Source organism: Hyperoodon ampullatus, assembly GCF_949752795.1.
Source record: "Hyperoodon ampullatus genome assembly, chromosome: 12".
NCBI lineage: Eukaryota > Metazoa > Chordata > Mammalia > Artiodactyla > Ziphiidae > Hyperoodon > Hyperoodon ampullatus.
This window is the reverse complement of record NC_136925.1, coordinates 4,701,600-4,721,206: the sequence shown is the minus strand read 5'-3', so window position 1 is coordinate 4,721,206 and position 19,607 is coordinate 4,701,600. Positions and strand designations below refer to the sequence as shown.

General features: G+C 34.9%; 1 protein-coding gene across 1 annotated transcript in view; it reads right to left on the bottom strand.

Annotated features, from left to right (window-relative positions):
* Positions 1-19,607, bottom strand: part of PHIP (PHIP subunit of CUL4-Ring ligase complex) — a gene marked incomplete at both ends in the record, with an annotated part of 122,283 nt that overhangs the window by 15,924 nt on the left and 86,752 nt on the right. Inside the window, 9 exons of the mRNA XM_079716072.1 lie at positions 3,202-3,322; positions 4,386-4,541; positions 6,958-7,019; positions 7,199-7,310; positions 10,495-10,577; positions 10,708-10,832; positions 11,407-11,514; positions 12,959-13,078; positions 17,349-17,580. Coding sequence (XP_079572198.1) covers positions 3,202-3,322; positions 4,386-4,541; positions 6,958-7,019; positions 7,199-7,310; positions 10,495-10,577; positions 10,708-10,832; positions 11,407-11,514; positions 12,959-13,078; positions 17,349-17,580 — 1,119 coding nt within the window. The remainder of the gene's footprint in view (positions 1-3,201; positions 3,323-4,385; positions 4,542-6,957; positions 7,020-7,198; positions 7,311-10,494; positions 10,578-10,707; positions 10,833-11,406; positions 11,515-12,958; positions 13,079-17,348; positions 17,581-19,607) is intronic.

Sequence of the window (19,607 nt, the reverse complement as noted above, 5' to 3'; positions counted from 1 at the left end):
TACTGGTAATCAAATGACATTTAAAAATGAAAAGCTGGGCTTCCCTGGTGGCGCAGTGGTTGAGAGTCCACCTGCCGATGCAGGGGACACGGGTTCGTGCTCCGGTCCGGGAAGATCCCACATGCCGCAGAGCGGCTGGGCCCGTGAGCCATGGCCGCTGAGCCTGCGCGTCCAGAGCCTGTGCTCCGCAATGGGAGAGGCCAAAACAGTGAGAGGCCCGCGTACCATAAAAATGAAAAGCTAACTAACAGCTTGCTCATGAGATACAAAAATATAAAAATATGGTGAACATGTTAGTTTACTAAGAAACCTAACGAAATGAAAATTAATTTTTTTTTTACGCTAAATTGACAATGCAGTTGATCCCTGAACAATGGAGGAGTTAGGGGCACTGGCCCTCCTTGAAGTCTAAAATCCGAATACAACTTTAGAGTTGGCTCTTCGTATCCGAGGTTCCACATCCATGGATTTAATCAACCATGGATCATGTAGTACTACAGGTACGTATTTATTGAAAAAAAAATCCGTGTATAAGTGGACCCGTGCAGTTCAAACCCATGCTGTTCAAGAATCAAATGTACTAAAATTTTGGTGTTTTATTATTTTATTTCAGTAACTAAAGAAAAATCCAAAGGCAGATTCTAGAATATCATCCAACTTAAAATGATAAGGAAGAAAATACTCAGGAAATGTTACTGATTTGTGAAGAGAAAACAATTATATGGAATTTTAAAATAATTATATATAATTGTGGATACAGAAGCATACAGAAAAGCTTCTGTGCATTTCCAATAGCATTTACAAGGCTCATTCTAACAAAAGAATCACAGGCCATTTTCACAGTACCCTATAGAAGCTGTGTGTAAGATAAGGCATGAGGATTTAATATCAGTAGGGCAAACTGACAGTGGTTTAAGACTGAACTAGAAGTATCAAAGAGGAAAACTACAAACTGTAAGAAGTCTGAAGCCAATGAGTAGAGGAGAAGCAAAAAAGCTCACAACAGTGAAATAGCACATGAAGGCATCATTATTATGAAATAAGAACATAACTCAGGTCTACAACTACATTATTTAGTTAAAAATCAAGCAGTTTCTAATTTATGTAAGGACTCTGTTCCAAAAGATTTTTTTCCTAAGTTGGTTAAGTTAGCTAAGCTAGGCTAATGCCAAAAAGCCTAATTAAGCTGTAATGTATATTGAAATACAGTACACCTTAGCAATTCTCATGTGGAGCAGTATTTCTATGAGAAAGTATATTTTTAACAATGGTGAGAGATGGCAGAAGTTCATCTATCTAGATGTAGTCCAACTACTACTGTGTAGAAAAAAATTCTCTCTCCCTTTTATCCTCCCACGTCTTGTTCCATCTCTGAAGCACGGGGTGTAACTCCTAAGGTTTAACAACTTAGGGGCTTAGAGAGAAATAAGGATATAGTTAAGAATTTCTTCTCCATTTCCTGTCTTAAACCTTTAACGTGTAATGTTGAAAATGATTTACTTAAAGAAGTGTGCTTTGAGAGGAAGATGGCTGGGAGGCACATATCACAGGTGATTTCCTCCTCATCTCAATGCTTTTGACAAATATTAATAAAGCAGCAGCAGAAATACCTAACGAGATCAGAACGTAAAGTCCAATGCCTTAGTTTTCTTTATTCCAAGTGTTTCTCGGTGAAGTGACTCTGCCCAGCAGGAGACATTTGGCAATGTCTAGAGACATTTTTGGTTTTTACAACTAGGGACTGCTATTGGCACTTAAGGGTAGAGACAAAGGACAGCCCCTCATAATGAAGAATTTTCCATCCCTAAATGTCAGTAATGCTTTTGTTGAGAAACCCTACCCTAGTCAGTAAGGAATAACAAATGGTGTTTTCAGTGCCAGGTACACACAGTATCAAATTAGAATTATAATTTAAGTATTAAAAAGAACTAAAGGCACATTTTACACAGAAAAATATGAATACAAAATATGATTAAAAACTTCCCTAAGGGGCTTCCCTTGTGGCACAGTGGTTGAGAGTCTGCCTGCGATGCAGGGGACACGGGTTCGTGTCCCAGTCCAGGAAGGTCCCACATGCCGTGGAGCGGCTGGGCCCGTGAGCCATGGCCGCTGAGCCTGCGCGTCCGAAGCCTGTGCTCCGCAACGGGAGAGGCCACAACAGTGAGAGGCCCGCGTACCGCAAAAAAACAAAAACAAAAACAAACTTCCCTAAGTTAAAATAAATAGTAGTGTAAAGAACTGCAGTACCATAAAACTGGTCACAAAAATAAAGTTTTAATGCAATTATTATTTAAGTTAAAATGTTGTTGGCCTGCTAATAAGCAAAAGTCATAAGAAATGTGAAAGCTAAAAGTCTGATTTCATTATGTGAAAACAATGGACTTAACCTCACTTTTTTTTTTTTTTTTTTTTTTTTTTTTGCATTACATGGGCCTCTCACTGCTGTGGCCTCTCCCGTTGCGGAGCACAGGCTCCGGATGCGCAGGCTCAGCGGCCATGGCTCACGGGCCAAGCCACTCTGTGGCATGTGGGATCTTCCCGGACCAGGGCACAAACCTGTGTCCCCTGCATCAGCAGGCGGACCCTCAACCACTGCGCCACCAGGGAAGCCCTTAACCTCACTTTTTGAAAAGACATTTTAGGCAATAAACCTACAAAGCCTGCCCAACATTAGAACTCAATGTTTACCAAAATTGTTAACCAGCATATGCAAATTAACTGCAATTACAGCTTTTTAAAACTCTAGTTATATTTCAAACTAAGCTACAACTATAAAAAGTACCCCAAATTTTCCTAATTTCATTTTTCAGAAGTATTCATAAGCTAAATAAATAAGAGAACAATTTTTAACATTATTCTATGAAAACAATCCATGAACAAATATTTCAATGGGATATCTAGGAGAAAATAAAATATGTTGGATTGTTTCATAAAATACACTACAAAGACAGTGACCATCAATTCATATTTGTTTCTAAGTGTGGTCTATAGACCAGCAGCACCAGCATCACTGGGAACTTGCTAGAAACGCAATCTCAGGTCCTACTCTAAACCTACTACCAGATCCTACATTTTAACAAGATCCCCAAGGTGATTTGCGTGCACATTGAAGTTTGAGAAACACAGCTAGAGAGGATCAGTAAAATGGTGAAAGAATCACTTAGCTTTCTTTTGGTAGTAGCTACAGCAAATGGTTCTAACCTGTAAAACCTGTTTTCCAGTCTTTGTTTAATTGTACTTAAATCCGTTGGATATGCCACCACAGTGCAATACATGGGATAGGCTTGCAGATCCACAGGAGCCACAAATGCTGAAGCAATATCTAAGATAAACAAACAAATACGTTTATAAATTTATTTTTGTATTACTTAAAATACTTCAAAATTCTGTTTGAATTAAGCCTTAAGTTCTAATCCACATAACCATTAGTCTACCACTATCTTCTGATAGAAAATACATACAGTTTAGCTAACACACAGTCTCACTTTTTATTATGTCTACATTTATACTGCAAAATTCTAGGAGTATTTATTTATGGATTCCTTAGAAGAAAAGAGATGACAGACAATATATAAAACTGACTTATTAAAGAACATCTACATGTATTTCTAAAATTAAAACCAGGCCATTCCTGAATCTATGTTATGTGTTTGACAGTAACTGTTTTGACATAATTACTAAAATTACCTAAGATAGTATCTGAGACAATAATTAAGTGTTGCCCATATTTTAAAAGACTTCAGATGAAAATATCATCCAACATGTGTCTCCAATATCTTCAGCTCTTATTCATGTTAATTTCTCCCTTAGACTCTTTAAAGCTCATTCCTTACTGGAAGTCTAGGATAATACAAACCACCACACTAGTTTAGAGTTATTTTGGGCACCAAAAGTTCAGATAATCATGCTTTGTGGTCATTGTTCTTTTTCTTTTTTTTTTTTAATAAAGCAAAGCAGTTCATATACCCTCTCCCTTCCCTTTACAAATATTCTATTGTGTATACGTATATCAAGTTAAGAGGAAAACTGGTACAGTTACCCATATAATTCAGCTTTCAGCCCTCCTCTTTCAAGTCACATCATGTCAGCTTGAGTATGTCAAGGATGTTAAAATTAGGTTCTGGAGGATCTAGGTTTTTCAACGGTACCCCTGGTGTTTCTGGGGTCCCTCACTCTGAAATTCAGCTAGAGCAGTCTCATTTATAACTGTTTTAGATATTTAAGCCCTGTGTAAAATTGCATTGAAAAAAAAATACCACTTAAAAATGTTTGAAAACAATGACATGATATTATGGAAAAAAGTTTTGCTTGAATAATAGTATTTTTCCTTTCCTTTGCTTTCTGGCAACATCTTCTATCTATATTCATGTGTTATTATTATTTACCTAGTGTCATCAACTGGTTTATTCCTGTAACAATTCTTTCACATTCTTCATCCCTGGGATTGGAACCCCATTCACCATCAAGAGGCTTATAGATCAATGATCTGCATTCAACATCAGTTAAAGGAACACTGGTACCTAGTTCTTCAGGAAATACAGCTGAAATAGAAAGAAAGAAGATTTAGTGAAAATATGTGGTAATTTATTAATATTTAGGTTACCTTTAGAAATCAGAGTTAATATTGTTATAAAATTAAAGTATAATTTTGTAAATGTTTGGCAAGTATACTCTTTATTTTCATTAAAGGAAAGTATGTTTCAAGGGTCAATAAAATTTATTCTTTAAAACATTAATTTCATAATTCTCTAGATGAGCATATAATTACTTCTCCAAAATTATACCTGACAACTTGTTCTATTATCAGTTACAGGTGAAGGAGAAAGTATTCCTATAAAATGATGCAAATTTAAAAGTTTTCTGAATCATTTCATAATGTATAATCTCCATGTTTACTTTGATAAAACGCACAGGTGAAACTGAGCAAAAGTGGTATTCTTTCAGAAATGCTTCAATCAAAGGCTCAGTTTTTTAAAATGTGGGAACAGAGAGAATTATGAACACTGACAGATGATTCTTATGCTTTTTGCTCTTAAATGATGAAGGTATGCTTTCTGCATGCCTGAATCTTTAACAGAATCTTTAGTGGGGGGTGGTGACATAAAATCTACAAATCTGCCAAGCAATTTTTTCTTTGAACTAGACTTCATGAGAGAAACATTTCGAAATATGCTACTATTAGTTTACAAAATTTCTCCTCCTCCCAAAATGTAACTAAACTCTATAAGGGCCTATGTACGTGTATCCAAAAGGAACAAAAACCACCCCCTCCACATAGCAATATATTCAGGTAGGAGACAAGCAGTATATTACTGTCACTAATTCATTTCAAGAAATACCCCAAGCATTACAACATCGATTAGCTTCATTTCTCTCATATTCACAATAGTCTGATGTGACTTCAAATTCAAACCTTCACAAAGGAAATAAAACCAGAAGATAAGCCATGTAACACATTTACAAGTTGATTAAGATATTTTAAACAGCTCTAATTTAGCAATGAGATGAAAAAGACATTATTGATATTGGTATCTCAAAGTGATAATTTCTAGAAAGTACTAGTTTTGAACAAAATCAGCATGACCATTTTCTCATTTCTAAGATTTACCAGATTGGGTTTACTTTTCCCACATTGTCTTTTCTCTGCTTTTTTAGAATACAATAACTAGTGAGGAGCTCCATTTATAAATGATTATTTCTACTATGTTACAAGTCAGGCTTTTTTTTCTTTTTGTTTTTTAAAATCTTTATTCTTACATGATAGTAAAAGTAACATACTATTAAAAAATCAAACAATACAGAATAATGTAAAAGATAATTTGTGGAAGTCCTCATATCTCCACCCTTTATAAATGATCATTATTAATAATCTGGTATATATCCCTTTAAACCCTTTTAGGCATACACAATTATGTGTGTTGTATTTTTTTAAAACTGAAACAAACATGGACAATGAAATAGAAAGAAAATGCAATCTCCAGGCTTCAGCCACATTGGTCTTTTCTCAGTTCCAGGAAGATGTCATACTCACTGCCTAAGGCTAACTCCCAAATCCTAAGGCAATGCATCAGGCCATATGCAAGATGATGGTTATTATTATTAATTATAATTACCTACTCATTGAGCCCTTACATGTGTCAGGCTCTATAATCAGCACTTTACACATATGATATCATTTAATTCTAATAGCAGCCCTATAAGGAAAGTATTAGTTTACATAGTTTCAAAAGCTGAATCCTAAGAATCTGGAGTTTTGAGATTTAAAGGAACTTGTCAAGATGACATAGATAAAAGACAGCAGAGCTAGGATAGGAATCTAAGTCTTACTCAAAAGCCTGAACTCTCAGTATTACACTGTATTCTATGTATTCTGCTGGAGTTACAAAAATATCTTTGATCCCAAGTGCTCATCTTCTAGAGCAGCGGTCCCCAAACTTTTCGGCACCAGGGACCAGTTTCATAGAAGACAATTTTTCCATGGATGGGAGGTGGGGGTTGGGGGTTGGGGGTGGGACTGGGATATGGCTCAGGTGGTGATGCGAGCGATGGGGAGCGGCAGATGAAGCTTCGGTCCTCACCCGCCGCTCACCTCCTGCTGTGCGGCCCGGTTCCTAACAGGCCGCGGACCAGTAGCGGTCTGCTGCCCGGGGGTTGGGGACCCCTGTTCTAGAGTGGATAATAATTAGCAAATCAGTATCATATTTTGCTGTAATTAATTTCAGCCTTCTCTGTTAAACTACAAATTCCAAGTGGGCAAGGATTATGTCTAATTTTTTTCACTGTTATGCCTCCCCTACCTCCAGGGTCAATAATAGGTGTGTAATAAATATTTGTGGAATGAATATTTTCTACTTGGTCTTCATTAAGAACTCTTTGTAGTTGCAAGTTAGCAAATCAGATTTTTAGTTAAGAAATTAATTCCATAATACAGACGCAAAAAGCTTAACATACACTTACCATTGTTAGGTATAAGCTCCATATCCCAAGGACTCATCTTTTCTGTATCTCCATTGTCCCAGCTTAAAGGAAGGAAAACCTTTATATTAAAAAATCTAAACATTGCATTGCAATTTTAATAAAATCACATTGTAAAAATAATTACTTCAGTGTTTAAAAGTAGTATCTTTATCATTTTATTAACAGACGGGGAAAACATTCAAAACAAGTTAGGCTGAACAAAAATATAATACTTCCTTACCAAACATTATAACACTGAAACAAACTATCAGGGTACTCAGGTTGAAGAGGCTCCTGGCTTTCAATTGTTCCAAACCACCAGGCATCATCTATGACTGATCTGAAACGGTCACCTGGACAAGAATAAAAGCCATCTCATTACTCTGAAATGAAACACTGCTGTTGTTACTCCTCTTTCCTTTAAGATACTTAAATTGCCTGTATGATTTTAAAAGACCTATGAAAAATAACCTACACACTCCAAAATAAATAAGTAAATAAATAAAATCAGCAATACTGAGGGAATAAGTTATTTAATAAGCACACATGAAGTGTGACTGACTTTTCAGCACCATTTTTTACATTTTATTATGGTAAGAGAAATTCACTCTTATCTTAAACATTTTTACCAATCTAGCACATCATTAGGACTACGCACAAATTTTTCATTCAAATAAAAACACAGATAACTTCTTCCCAAAAAATATTTATAGTCTATCTTTAATTTCTTACTTTCTGTAGGGAAGTTCCTCTAACCAACAATTAAGAGTCCAGCCTAAAAACAAACCAAACAACAACAATCCAACCTTCTTTCCTTTGACTCAATCACCCTTAAGTTACTAACACTCATCTATACACTCACTTTCCCTTTCCTATAGAAACAAATAAAAAAGAAACAAAAACAACTAATCTTTGTAATAGTTTTGATCCAAGATTGGTTGAATCTGTGGAGGCAGAACCCATGGATCCAGAGGGCCAACTATATAGCATAAAATGAATTAAAAAAAAAAAAAGAAATTTAATGACACAAAAGAAAGCTGGAGTCAGGCTAAATTAACAGAACACAATTGCATGTTGTTGAGTTATATATATGTGTATATATATACTCTGAGTGGGTACACACTGGGATCAAATTTAGATTCAAATTCAAGCATTCTAACAGCCAATGTTAAGAGGGAAACATGATCTATTACTAGACTATGAGTCTCTAATTGCTCCTCAGATGCATATTAGTGACACTACCCTTAGTGAGAAGTTAATATATAATTTAATAAACAGCATTATTGACACCTCCGACACCTTACAGTAAACATAATAATGAGTTTCACAAAGCTATTTCTTACAATCCTATTGTACCCAGACTGATGACAGTACGCTAAAGAGGAAGAACTGGAACTGGATAATGTGTGCCTGACCACAATGAGCGATACTGCAGGCTAATGACAATAAAGTTAAGCAAGGAACAGTCTAACAGAGCAAGCCTTAAACATACCTGAGGACAAGCTGAAGTAATTATTATTGATGTAATTTTAAATGGCAGTTGGTAGATACATGTAAATATCTTCAGAAATAGAAGACTAACTAGTATTAACTTTAGAAGAAACAGTAATGTATAAATTTAGGGGAGAAAAATGATAAGATCCAAATGAGAACATTCTGATGTACATCCATTTGAAATATCTCTCTGATTTGTCCAATACTTGCCGTATTTCTTTGCTTAGGTTGTCAGTGCATTTCTAGAATGTTCTCCTGGACTCTGACTGCTAATATTTGTTCCGCCAATTTACTGGCGGATGCATGTCCTCAAAAATAAGAGATGAAATTGATCTTATCAACTAACACATGTAAATAATTTTTTTTTTTTTTTTTTTTTTTTTTTTTTTGTGGTACGCGGGCCTCTCACTGTTGTGGCCTCTCCCGTTGCGGAGCACAGGCTCCGGATGCGCAGGTTCAGCAGCCATGGCTCACGGGCCCAGCCGCTCCGCGGCATATGGGATCCTCCCAGACCGGGGCACGAACCCGTATCCCCTGCATCGGCAGGCGGACTCTCAACCACTGCGCCACCAGGGAGGCCCCCATGTAAATAATTTTAAAAATCATATGTACCAAAGGCTTACATCTAAAAGCAAGAACTTTTAACTCTTTCTTCTTGAATTTACTTACGGTTTTCTAAATATGAGTATATAGCTATTTCTTCACTCTTCAATTTTAGACATTAAATATTGGTCTCTCTCCATATAACTGTATATAAAGGGTATGTGCATTTTATTTAATCCATATTCAGATTTCCTGTCATGACTACACTGTATAAATATTGTTTGCTAATGAGCCAAATAGCACACAATTCCTTTCCTATATAATTTTGTATAATTGCTTCATTTTCTTATGGTTGGTTTTCTCTGAATTTATGTCTTCCCACATTCTCTAATAGCTCAAACTATAAAACACTCTTCAATATATAATTTCCCACAAAGTCAAACATCTTATACAATTTATCCGTTTCACTTTTTTGTCCCTGATGATTTCACTCTTAGAGGACAATGTTTTCTGGACTGTTCGTTTTACAGACTTGCTAAACAGATGCTATCCTGAGACTTCTGTTGACTGTTATTTTGGAATTCCTTTTAGTGCTTTCCTGTTCTGAATTTCCTGTCTCCTGCGGAGATTCCGTGTCTTTTTCTTTACTCCCTTATTTGATGGAACACATCTTTCAAAGCTTCCAGAGAAACGGGTACATGGGATGTAAATTTTTTTCTGTAACTTGCATGTCCCTAATTTTAATGACTTGCATTTCCATAATTTTTCTTTTTACAGCACACATGTAAATTTCTACGTTTACCAAGACCAAACAAGAGACAACAATCACCACACAAAGGCCTTCCAATGGCACTGGTAGAGGGATGAAATGCCACGTCAACTGATGTGCTTTTTCAAACCAAATAAGCCATATAGGCACCAGAGTCTACTCCAAGATGACAGAGTGGCCCTGTTTGGAATTTTTAAAAGGAGTACTCTAGAAAATAGCACATCCATCTGTACATAAATTAATGCACCTTAAATGCCTGGAGACTTCTAAGGATTTTAGAAGTTTTTTTTGAGTCTTGATTACAATATTAGCTTTAATTTTAACAGAGTTAACCAATAAAAGAAAAATGTCAGTTCAGTTTTAGTCCCAGTCCAAATTATTAAACATTTTGAACTGGAAGACTGCTTTTGCTTCAAGTTTGAATTCTGTCACTAATTCCTTTGGATAAAAATTTAATTCAGCACATAAAACAGCAGAAGGAATAGCTGTAAACAATTTTATACATAGTTAAGAAATACAAGAGAGAAAATGTCTGGAATTTCAGCATCATCTAAATTAAAAGTATTTTCATTCTTAAAAATAAATAAATAACTTCCTGACACAATATCTTACTCTCTTATTAACATTCCTGCAAATGGCAAGATTTCTGATTATCTTTACCTAAATTATGAAAAATAGTAAGTTACTTATTAGATAAAGCAAACATTACAGCTTCTAAATAAATTACCCACCTATATTCCACCGCCTATATTTTGCATCGTCAAATTGTTGTCTCAAGACTAGGAAATCTATAACATCAGGCATATCATGGTACCTAAGTACAAAGAGAAACAAACTGATTAGGTCATATACTTACAAATATCTAAAAGGCGTTCAAATTTATCTGGATCTTGAAAAATAATCTACAATACTAAGAAACTATTGCCTCTTTCAACAGTCCTTACTTCATGGTAAATGATCCACCGGTCAGTTTACCAGTATCAGGATCCAGAAAAGCAAGTTTAAGGCAGCAAAGGGTAGGCAATCCCACTTCATACTTTATGCCAACTATTTTCATCAGTTCTTGTTCCTGAGGAAGATACAGAAAATAGGAAGCCATCTTCACAAAATAAACTGCTAAACATAATAAAAAAAGTTATCCATTTTAATATTGATCTAGGTGATTACTCTGTATGTATATGTAAAAATCCACTGAGCTGTGTACTTATCGGTGTACTTTATAGGATGCAAGTTATATCTCAATTAAAAAAAGAGAAAACAAAATAAAGAAAAAAAAGAAAGAAAAAGGAAAACTTTATTGAAATAGGAGTTTTCTAACACAGTTCCAAGGACATGGAAATAATTTTAAACTACTGCTGATAAACCTAGAAATACTTCGAAATTTACAAAGATGAAGTTTGCCTTAGATGTTAATATTGTCCAGTTCTCACCATAATTACATTTTATTCCCAACTTATAAACTACTGGAATATATAAATTCAATCTTATGTTTCTTTAGAAATTAAACACCTTCTACTCCCCAGATTGTTTCAATTAAAAAAGGTATCTTCATGATACAGTTTCTTATAGTGAAAATAGTAACACTCAATACAATTTCCTCTATCATCACATCTTTCTGGACTATTAAATTATAAACACCATACCCGTAGTTCCATTTTATGCCATGGCTGTTTTTTGGGATTGATACTATAAATTTTATTTTTCCGGGCCATTTCAACATATGCTTCATGTCCTTGTCGGAAATAATAAACCTAAAAAGTAAATAAAGTCACAATTTTAAAACTTGAATGTGTTTCCTTTGACACAAGATACACGGTATCAGCTGAAACTGCATAGAGAATTTAATGTCCCTTAAACTAAAAGAAATTCTAATATTTTGGGTTTTTTTTCCCCTTCTTTTCCTCAAGCTGTCCTACTGTCACTTAATCATAACCATAGTGTTCTAAATAACATTAAGAGGTTAGGATAAGCAGTTACTTTTTGGCTTTTTGGTTTCACCATTTTATTTTTGGATTCAAAATAAGTTAATTTATGTTGCATAATAAAGTAAGTTGTAACTAGGGGTCATGTTTAGTTGATTATTCACCTACCTTTATAGCAAGCAGTTTGTACAAATGCAGGAAACTTTAAAATGAAAAATATATTTTCACATATATTTTATCATTATAAGGAGAACAAGGCATATATTTATACTCATTTATGGAGGTCAAATTTAAGTGACTCCTGACTACCACCCTAGAGAACCGGGATGTGAATACAGCAGTCTGACCCCAAGTGTTCTTCCCACGATAAATAGTTGAGCTTGTTAAAAAATGCTGCTGGAATTTCAAAAAATGCTATTAAGTTCTTAGCAATATTTTGCGATACCCATTAGCTTACACACATTCATTCTATTCATTAATATCATTATTGCTCCAGCTGCCTGGAACTTTAGAGCTACTTATTACTCCTGCATTAAAAAGTTTTTGTTTTCCTTTTTTTTTTTAAAACTGTCAACTGCCACCTGTCACCTTCTACTGTTAGAGTGCTCCGCTAAAGAAGCCTCTATTTGAATTCCTAACTTATTACTATGAATCTACTGAACACCAGATAACGCTGCCTCTTAACATTGATGCATAAAACAAGGAGACATGAACTTCTGAGTGGAAAAGTTTGGTCTAATCTTACATTTTCATTTCAAATTCACAAGAACATAGTCCAAAATGATGGCCAACCATATTTTCTTAAAAATGAAATGATATTTCGAATATAATAGATTTTTTTAAGATCTAAGAAACATATTATGAATATTATAGTTATTTAAATAAAATACATATATGAAATAAAATTAAATAAAAATAAAAGGCTGAATTTTGTTTTTCCTTTACCATATAAATATATTTTAATTTAGGAAAAAGAAAACTGGCCATAAAATCCTCTTATTAAAAAATATGTATTAGTTTTTAAAATGTCAACGAAACCTCTGTTCTCTTACAGTATTTAATTTGCTATTGCAATTTTTACAGTAGCCTCAAAAAAGATTATCAGTAAAGCTTTCCTCCTAATTTTCCTTTTTCCACATACAGCTACAAATATGTAAAATGAGATACTTTATAAAACTGCTGCAATTTTCTAGAGTTCTGTTTCAAGAGCTATAAAAAGTATTTAAAGTTACTTGAATGAAACAAAGGATATTTTTTAGAAGTTAAAAAATACCTCATCACCCATTTGTGGCACAAATGGACATCTTCGGGGGAGAGTATCTGTAATCCATGTTGAAGGTAACCATTCTTCTAACGTCAAACCGTTTTCCGTTAGTTCTCCCACAGCCAATCTCTAAGTGTAAAACAATGTAAAGTAATATTATCATGAAAGCATTAATCCATCAATCTGCCCTTTAAAATAACTACGAAGGTAGTTTAAAAAATAAAAGGGGAAGGGATCTTTGTACAAAAATGTATATTAAGCATTAAAAACCTTACTCTGGGAAGATGGCAGCAGTGGCAGTATAGTTATATTCGATTTCTCCAAATCACTCCATAAAAAAAGAACTAGATAAACCAAAGCTCTACAGACAATATTCAAAACAAAACTAGGTGACAAGATATTCCCCAAAACACCAAAGTATAAGCTCTGTCACCTTTCTTTCCTCTCAAAATCCTATCAGTTTCATAAACACTCCATGTAACAGACCGAAGCATATTCGAGATTTTATTTAAAAAAATCCTAGTCATAAGCGTGTTAGTAAGAACTAAGTAAGATATTCTCATATGGGCTGACCAGTGCCAAGATACAGAAGGCTAACTGTTTCCAAGGGCTGGGCATTATACTTCCACGTAGCCCAAGAACATTCCTTTACTCCTTTTAAAGTAGCCATTTCACACACAAGCTTCTAAAAAAAATTTTTTTTTTCAGATTTTTTTTTTTTTTCCAAACAGAATGCTGTCAAGCCAGGTCTCTTACTTTTGTGACTAGGCCTTTGAGAAAAAGTTAAAATTTTCTGGTCACCTACAGGTGGCCATCATAGTCTGGATATTGTTACCTTAGACTCTGGAAAAATGGACTTTCTAAGAGCTGAAACCTAACGTATGTAAGTAGAGACAGAAACTTCATGCAGCTGATTAAAAATGTTTTGGTTCAGTGTTTGTAAACTAAGATTGCTAAATTTTATTCTCTTGCGTTTGTTAAAAAAAAGAGAAGTTGGTTATAAGGTAGTTATCACTGTGAGTTAATGAAAGTTCATGAAAAGAAAAACGGTCATAATGGGTGTCGAGAACACCATCTGCAGCAGGTATGCTATAGTTGCTACTTAATACTCATTTTCCTATTAACTCTTCTTCCTATTAACCACCTTTGTTTTTCTCAGTTAAGCACATCAGGAGAACTCTCCCTGGAGAATAAGGGAGGAGTAAAAGACTTTGGCATTTACTATTTGTGAGATGGATCCATTGGAGAATTTTAGGCAGAAGAGTGATAGGATCTGACATATTTTAAAAGGATCACTCTGGATGCATCAGAGCAGGCATCTGCAAATTATGGTTCATGGTCCAAGTCTAGCCCACTATCTTCTTTTATAAATCAAATTTTATTGGAACAAAGCCATACCCATTCGTTTATGTATTGTCTAGGGCTGCTTTTAGGCTACAATGGTGGAGTAGCTGGCCCTCTACAGAAAAAGTTTGTTGATCCCTGCTTTAGAAAACAGAGCCTAGGGGGATGAGGGTAGAAGCAGGAAGTGAGATGGAAGGGTACTGCCGTAATACAAGTGAGAGTTCACAGTAGCTGACACTAGCATGATAGCAAAAGTGGTGAAAACAGTCAAGTGCTGAATGTATTTAGAAGACAGAGCCATGATAATAATTCCCTGATGGACTGAATGTGGAATGAGAGAAAAAGGAGAATTACAGGGTTTTGGTGTAAACAACTGGAGTTGTCACTGCTGAGATGAGGAAGGCTGAAGTGCAGTACGTTAGAGGGGAAAGCTTAGAAAATAAATTTTGCTCTGTGTTAGTTTTAAGATGTTAAGCCACATGACATGTGAACAGTTATTTTGTCTACACGTAGTTACTGAGTAGCCACTACTGTTATGCACTGAGCACATCACAGAGTAAGATCCACAGATCGTATCAGTCTTACATATGATGAGGTGTTCAGTTAAAGTGTTTGAAAAAAGGTTTCCTTTGACTTAGTAAAAAGGAAAAAAGGTAGGAAAAGTCTAAAAATTACTTATTCCAGCCTCAATATGAACTATTAATATACTAAGGCAAACATTTCTTCCCAGAATGTCGATTAGGATAGCTAACAACTCTTACCTGAAGCCAGGTAAGTTGGATATTAAATAGAAGTAATCATATTTATAACTGTAAGACTGTGGCATAGACAAGAATCATTATGATAAACATTATGACAATTCCTCAACAATTCTTGGGGAACCTAGAAGTTTTGGTTATAGTAGATTTCTGTCAGTTAGTACTTACAACCACTTAGGGGATAAAATGCATTAACATGTCTCTAAATTTCCAGCCTCATGAATTGCGATTTCTTTAATTTTGGAGATACAGGTTAACTGATTTATTTCCTTTCTATCCATGGATATTCTTCTAGGCCCACCTAAAATCTTATTTCTTCTGGAAAGCTTATGTGAAACTCTAAGATAAGATGGCCCCATTTGGTTTCTGAGTTATTATCTATAAAATTACTTTGCCAATCAAACATATTTTATCATGTGATATTTATTCTATTTTTGGGGGGGGCGGGATTCAAACAACTTGTTAGTCACACATTGTTTCTGGAGCAAGTACTACATCTTACACTTCTTTTTATCCACTGTATTGCTTTATAAACTGCAGGCACTAGATAAAAATTCATCGCTCTGATTTCCAGAGCTCCTAACAGAATAAGGGATATATGTCAGATAATATCTGAGATAACTTTACTGTATCTCTCGAGAATTCTATTTTTTAATAAGCATTTTCTGTATTTGCCTAACTGGGTTTTTTTTTTTTCTTTGCTTACTTCAAACAATCATATGGAAAATATTTTCATTTTTTCATAGACGCAATAAATACCAACTAATTAATGATGTCTCAGTTACTTTTCAGCTCTACAACTCTATGCGTAAGAAGGGAAATATTGTGTTTACTTGAGATAAGATGACTAAGGAATAAGAACAGTTCTATCTACTGTTAGATTCACTGATAGGCTAACAACAAACCATGTGAACAAAAACCAAATTACAGGGAGTAGCCTGTAACATCCTAACCTTATGCTATTTAAAATCTGTCCCACATAAATTTAGTGGCAGACAGACCCTGGGGTAATACTTTAAGCAAAACAGTGAAATGAAAATATGCCGAACAGTAACAGTGGATCCAAATGTAGCATGTGTGAAGGAGCCTGAGGTATTAGTTTATGGATAATCATCAAATAAAAGGGGACCAGGTGAAGTAGACTGCACTCCTGGGACAAAAGAATTATGTGAGGTAACACTGCAAACCTCAAAAGTTCATCAAAACTGTCTTGAGATGAAAAAAAAGTTTACCCCATTAGCCAGATACATGGCTAAATCGGTTTTATCTGTCTACTATGTAAAATAATGGGTCAGCCTACATTTATCATCACTGACAAGGAAGAAGAGAAATATTGTGGCTAATGTGTGGTATTCTCTTTGGTAAATATCCCCTAGACAAAGGCAAAGGAGGTGACAAAAAGGATAGTAGGCTGAGGAATGCAGATTAAAGTAATCCATAATTATAAAGCTGAAACAAACAAGCGCTCAATGGATGAAGAAAAAATAAACACTTAAGACAGAAGTAGTCCTAAAATTTTTCAAAGCTCTCTAAAGATAGAGACCCTACCAACTCCCTAGTATTTAATTCTACAGATAACAACTTCTATTTGATTCCAAAAATGGCAGAGGTTTTAAAAAAATCTTCCATTTGTTTAACCAAATGTGCCTCGAACTTACAATCTTCTGGGGAATACAAAACGTGTCCCTTGCACTTCATTTACTTTAGAGCAAAATTTAAACAGTTCTTGTTTTTAAAGAATTCCGACTCCGTAACAGCTAACAGATCTTATTCACATAACATTCATCTCTTGCTTTCTCTGATCTGTCTCAAAGTATCCACAGACTAAAGATGTAGTAATCAAACCAGTACTACCGACCTAAGGACTAGTGATGGCTCACATGCTTTGTAAATTAATGAAGGCTTGTTACCACAACAGTATTTTCAGCAGTAACAGTAAGGATGGTTGAAAAGTAAAGGCAATTAAAAGACTAATAAACTGTGTGTTTTGTAGCATTATTTTTTTACATAAATAAACAAATCCCACTGGAGTCTCAAGAAAAATATCTGCTCATGTTATACGATTAAATGCTCAATATTTACAATATGGTAATTCTACAAGTAAATACTCTCACATGCTAAACATTTAAAAACTTGAGGAAACTAAAGAGATCTTAATATATTTTATTTTACTACTGCGTACTTCTGAGTTTTTTCTATTACTTGCTGGTACACCTGAAAAATGTTTATGTTCATCAGCTGCACTTTTAAAATGCATGCTTTGTTTTTATAGAAAACATATATATATATAAATCAACCTTTTGTTTTCTTTCTTTGGGCTTCTTTTTCTTTGGTGATACTGGTCCATCTTTTTCTTCATTTACTTTCTTTCTTTCCTTTTTAATCTGTTTTTGCTTCTGTTTTTCAGATTCTTCTTCTTCATCTGAACTGCTTTCTGCTTTCTTGGTTTTATGCTTAGGAATTTTCTTTGGTGGCTGCAGATTAATTCCTGCATCTGCTGTCCAGTCAGAATAATCACTGGAGTAGTCACTAGAAGGAAAGAAGAGATTTAAAAAATACAGATAAGATACACTTTAAGACTTTGTTGTATGCAAATGTAAAGAAAGATCATCATAAAAAGTAATGACAGAACAGTACATATTAAATGAACTAAAAATATTTCCTAACTTTCAACTCACCTTCTAAATAGTTTCTTAAAAGTCTGTAGACTTAATTTACTTAAGTACCTCCAAAAAATTTTAAGATAAATAAGGTTGTAGTGCTAGTTAAACAATGAATTTAAGTACCTTCTATGATTTTAGCAAACATACAGATTTCTGAGTGCTGCATTTGTTCAAAATATTGTGGAGTATAAAAAAATGAGGAGCACAGCGTCACTTTCCTCAGTTCTAGCAACAACAGAAAGATAGCCCGAGATAGCATAGGAGGTACTGTCACTGAGGAAGAAGCATAGGGATTCCTTTTTGAGGGGAGGTGGGCCCCTTGACACGGGAACGACCATGGTAGAGCCCTGGTGCCTTCATGGTAGCTAGATACTGAATTGGCAGGGCCAGAAGTCCTCCTACCCAGCGGGAAGACTGTGCCTGCCAACTTTGCACGGCATCTCCAGTGTACACCCTAGGTGTATCTTATGCTTCAAAGCAAAGTAAGATTCAGAAAAATACAGGCCTGATATTTTACAGGCCTAATATTTTATGTATCACTACCAATCGTGTTTGCCATTGGCTGTATCTCACTGGAAACTCAAGCTTTCTTTTCAGTTTACCTTCAACAGACCTAAGTTTTACTAAACTGATGCTGCAAAATAAAGAATCCAATTATGTTATCTTCTGTTTTAATTTTAGTACATGAGAATATTTCATTACTTGATTTTATAGCTTTATAAATATAATTACCTTAATGGAATCTAAATTATCCTGTGTTAAAATCAATAATCAGGTTGTCTAGATTTACTGATGTATATCCTCACTCCTCTAAACACATTGCTGATAACACTGAAGGCATATTTTTCTGGAGTTTTATGCTACTACCTTGTCCCTCTGGTCCGAGTGTCCTTTATGGGTAATTTACCCATTATCTCCCTAAGAATAATCATCACAGATAAGAATCAAATAATTAAGGTGTTTTCTAGTATGATTTCATGACTTCATTTTAAAGCTTAAAATGATTTTGAAGAACTTAAATAAAAAATATTTTCTGACACTACTCTGGATATGTGGGAACACATCTTCAGGGCAAATAGCCACCTAGGCTATCCTCAACTTAGGAACATTTATTTACTCTAACCCCAGCCATGGTCACTGTAAATGGCACTCGCCAAATACTCACTGTTGTTACTCTCTGGAGCACTCAGCTCTTACAGAAAATCTGCTGCCACCAGCACGGACTACAAACCCCAGAGGTCTATGTACTTTACAACAATTTCCCCAACTGCTGAAGCCAACACTGCTTTTTCAAAACAAGAACCTCTATGTTGTTTCATGGTTTGAGATACAGGCATACCTTGTTTTTACTGTGCTTCATAGACACTGTGTTTTTTTACAAATTGAAGGTTTGTTGCAACTCTGCACTGAACAAGTCTATCGGTGCCACTTTCCCAATAGTATTATTTTCAGATTCATGCTGTTTTAAAATGTTTAATTATTTTTTTTAGACGTAATGCCACTGCACACCTAACAGACTACAGTATAGAGTAAACATAACTTTTATATGCACTGGGAAAACAAAAATTCGTGTGACTTGCTTTACTGCAATATTCTCTTCATTGTGGTGGTCTGGAGTCAAACCTGAGATATCACCAATATATGCCTATACTCTATTTCCACTGCTGAGCCAAAAGAAAGTGAGTTTTTCTTCTACTGTCTTGTTTCAAATACAGAAAACCACCAGACATAACAATGAACACTTGCATATCATTACTGGGAGCAACTACTGTGGAAATAGGAAAGTCCATGACAAAAAGAGGTGAAGAATTCTTAAATACAGCCTCTTGGTTTCTTTGGCAATTTTAAGAGCTAGTGCTGCCAGGGAATAAGTATCAGGGGCTAAACATAATT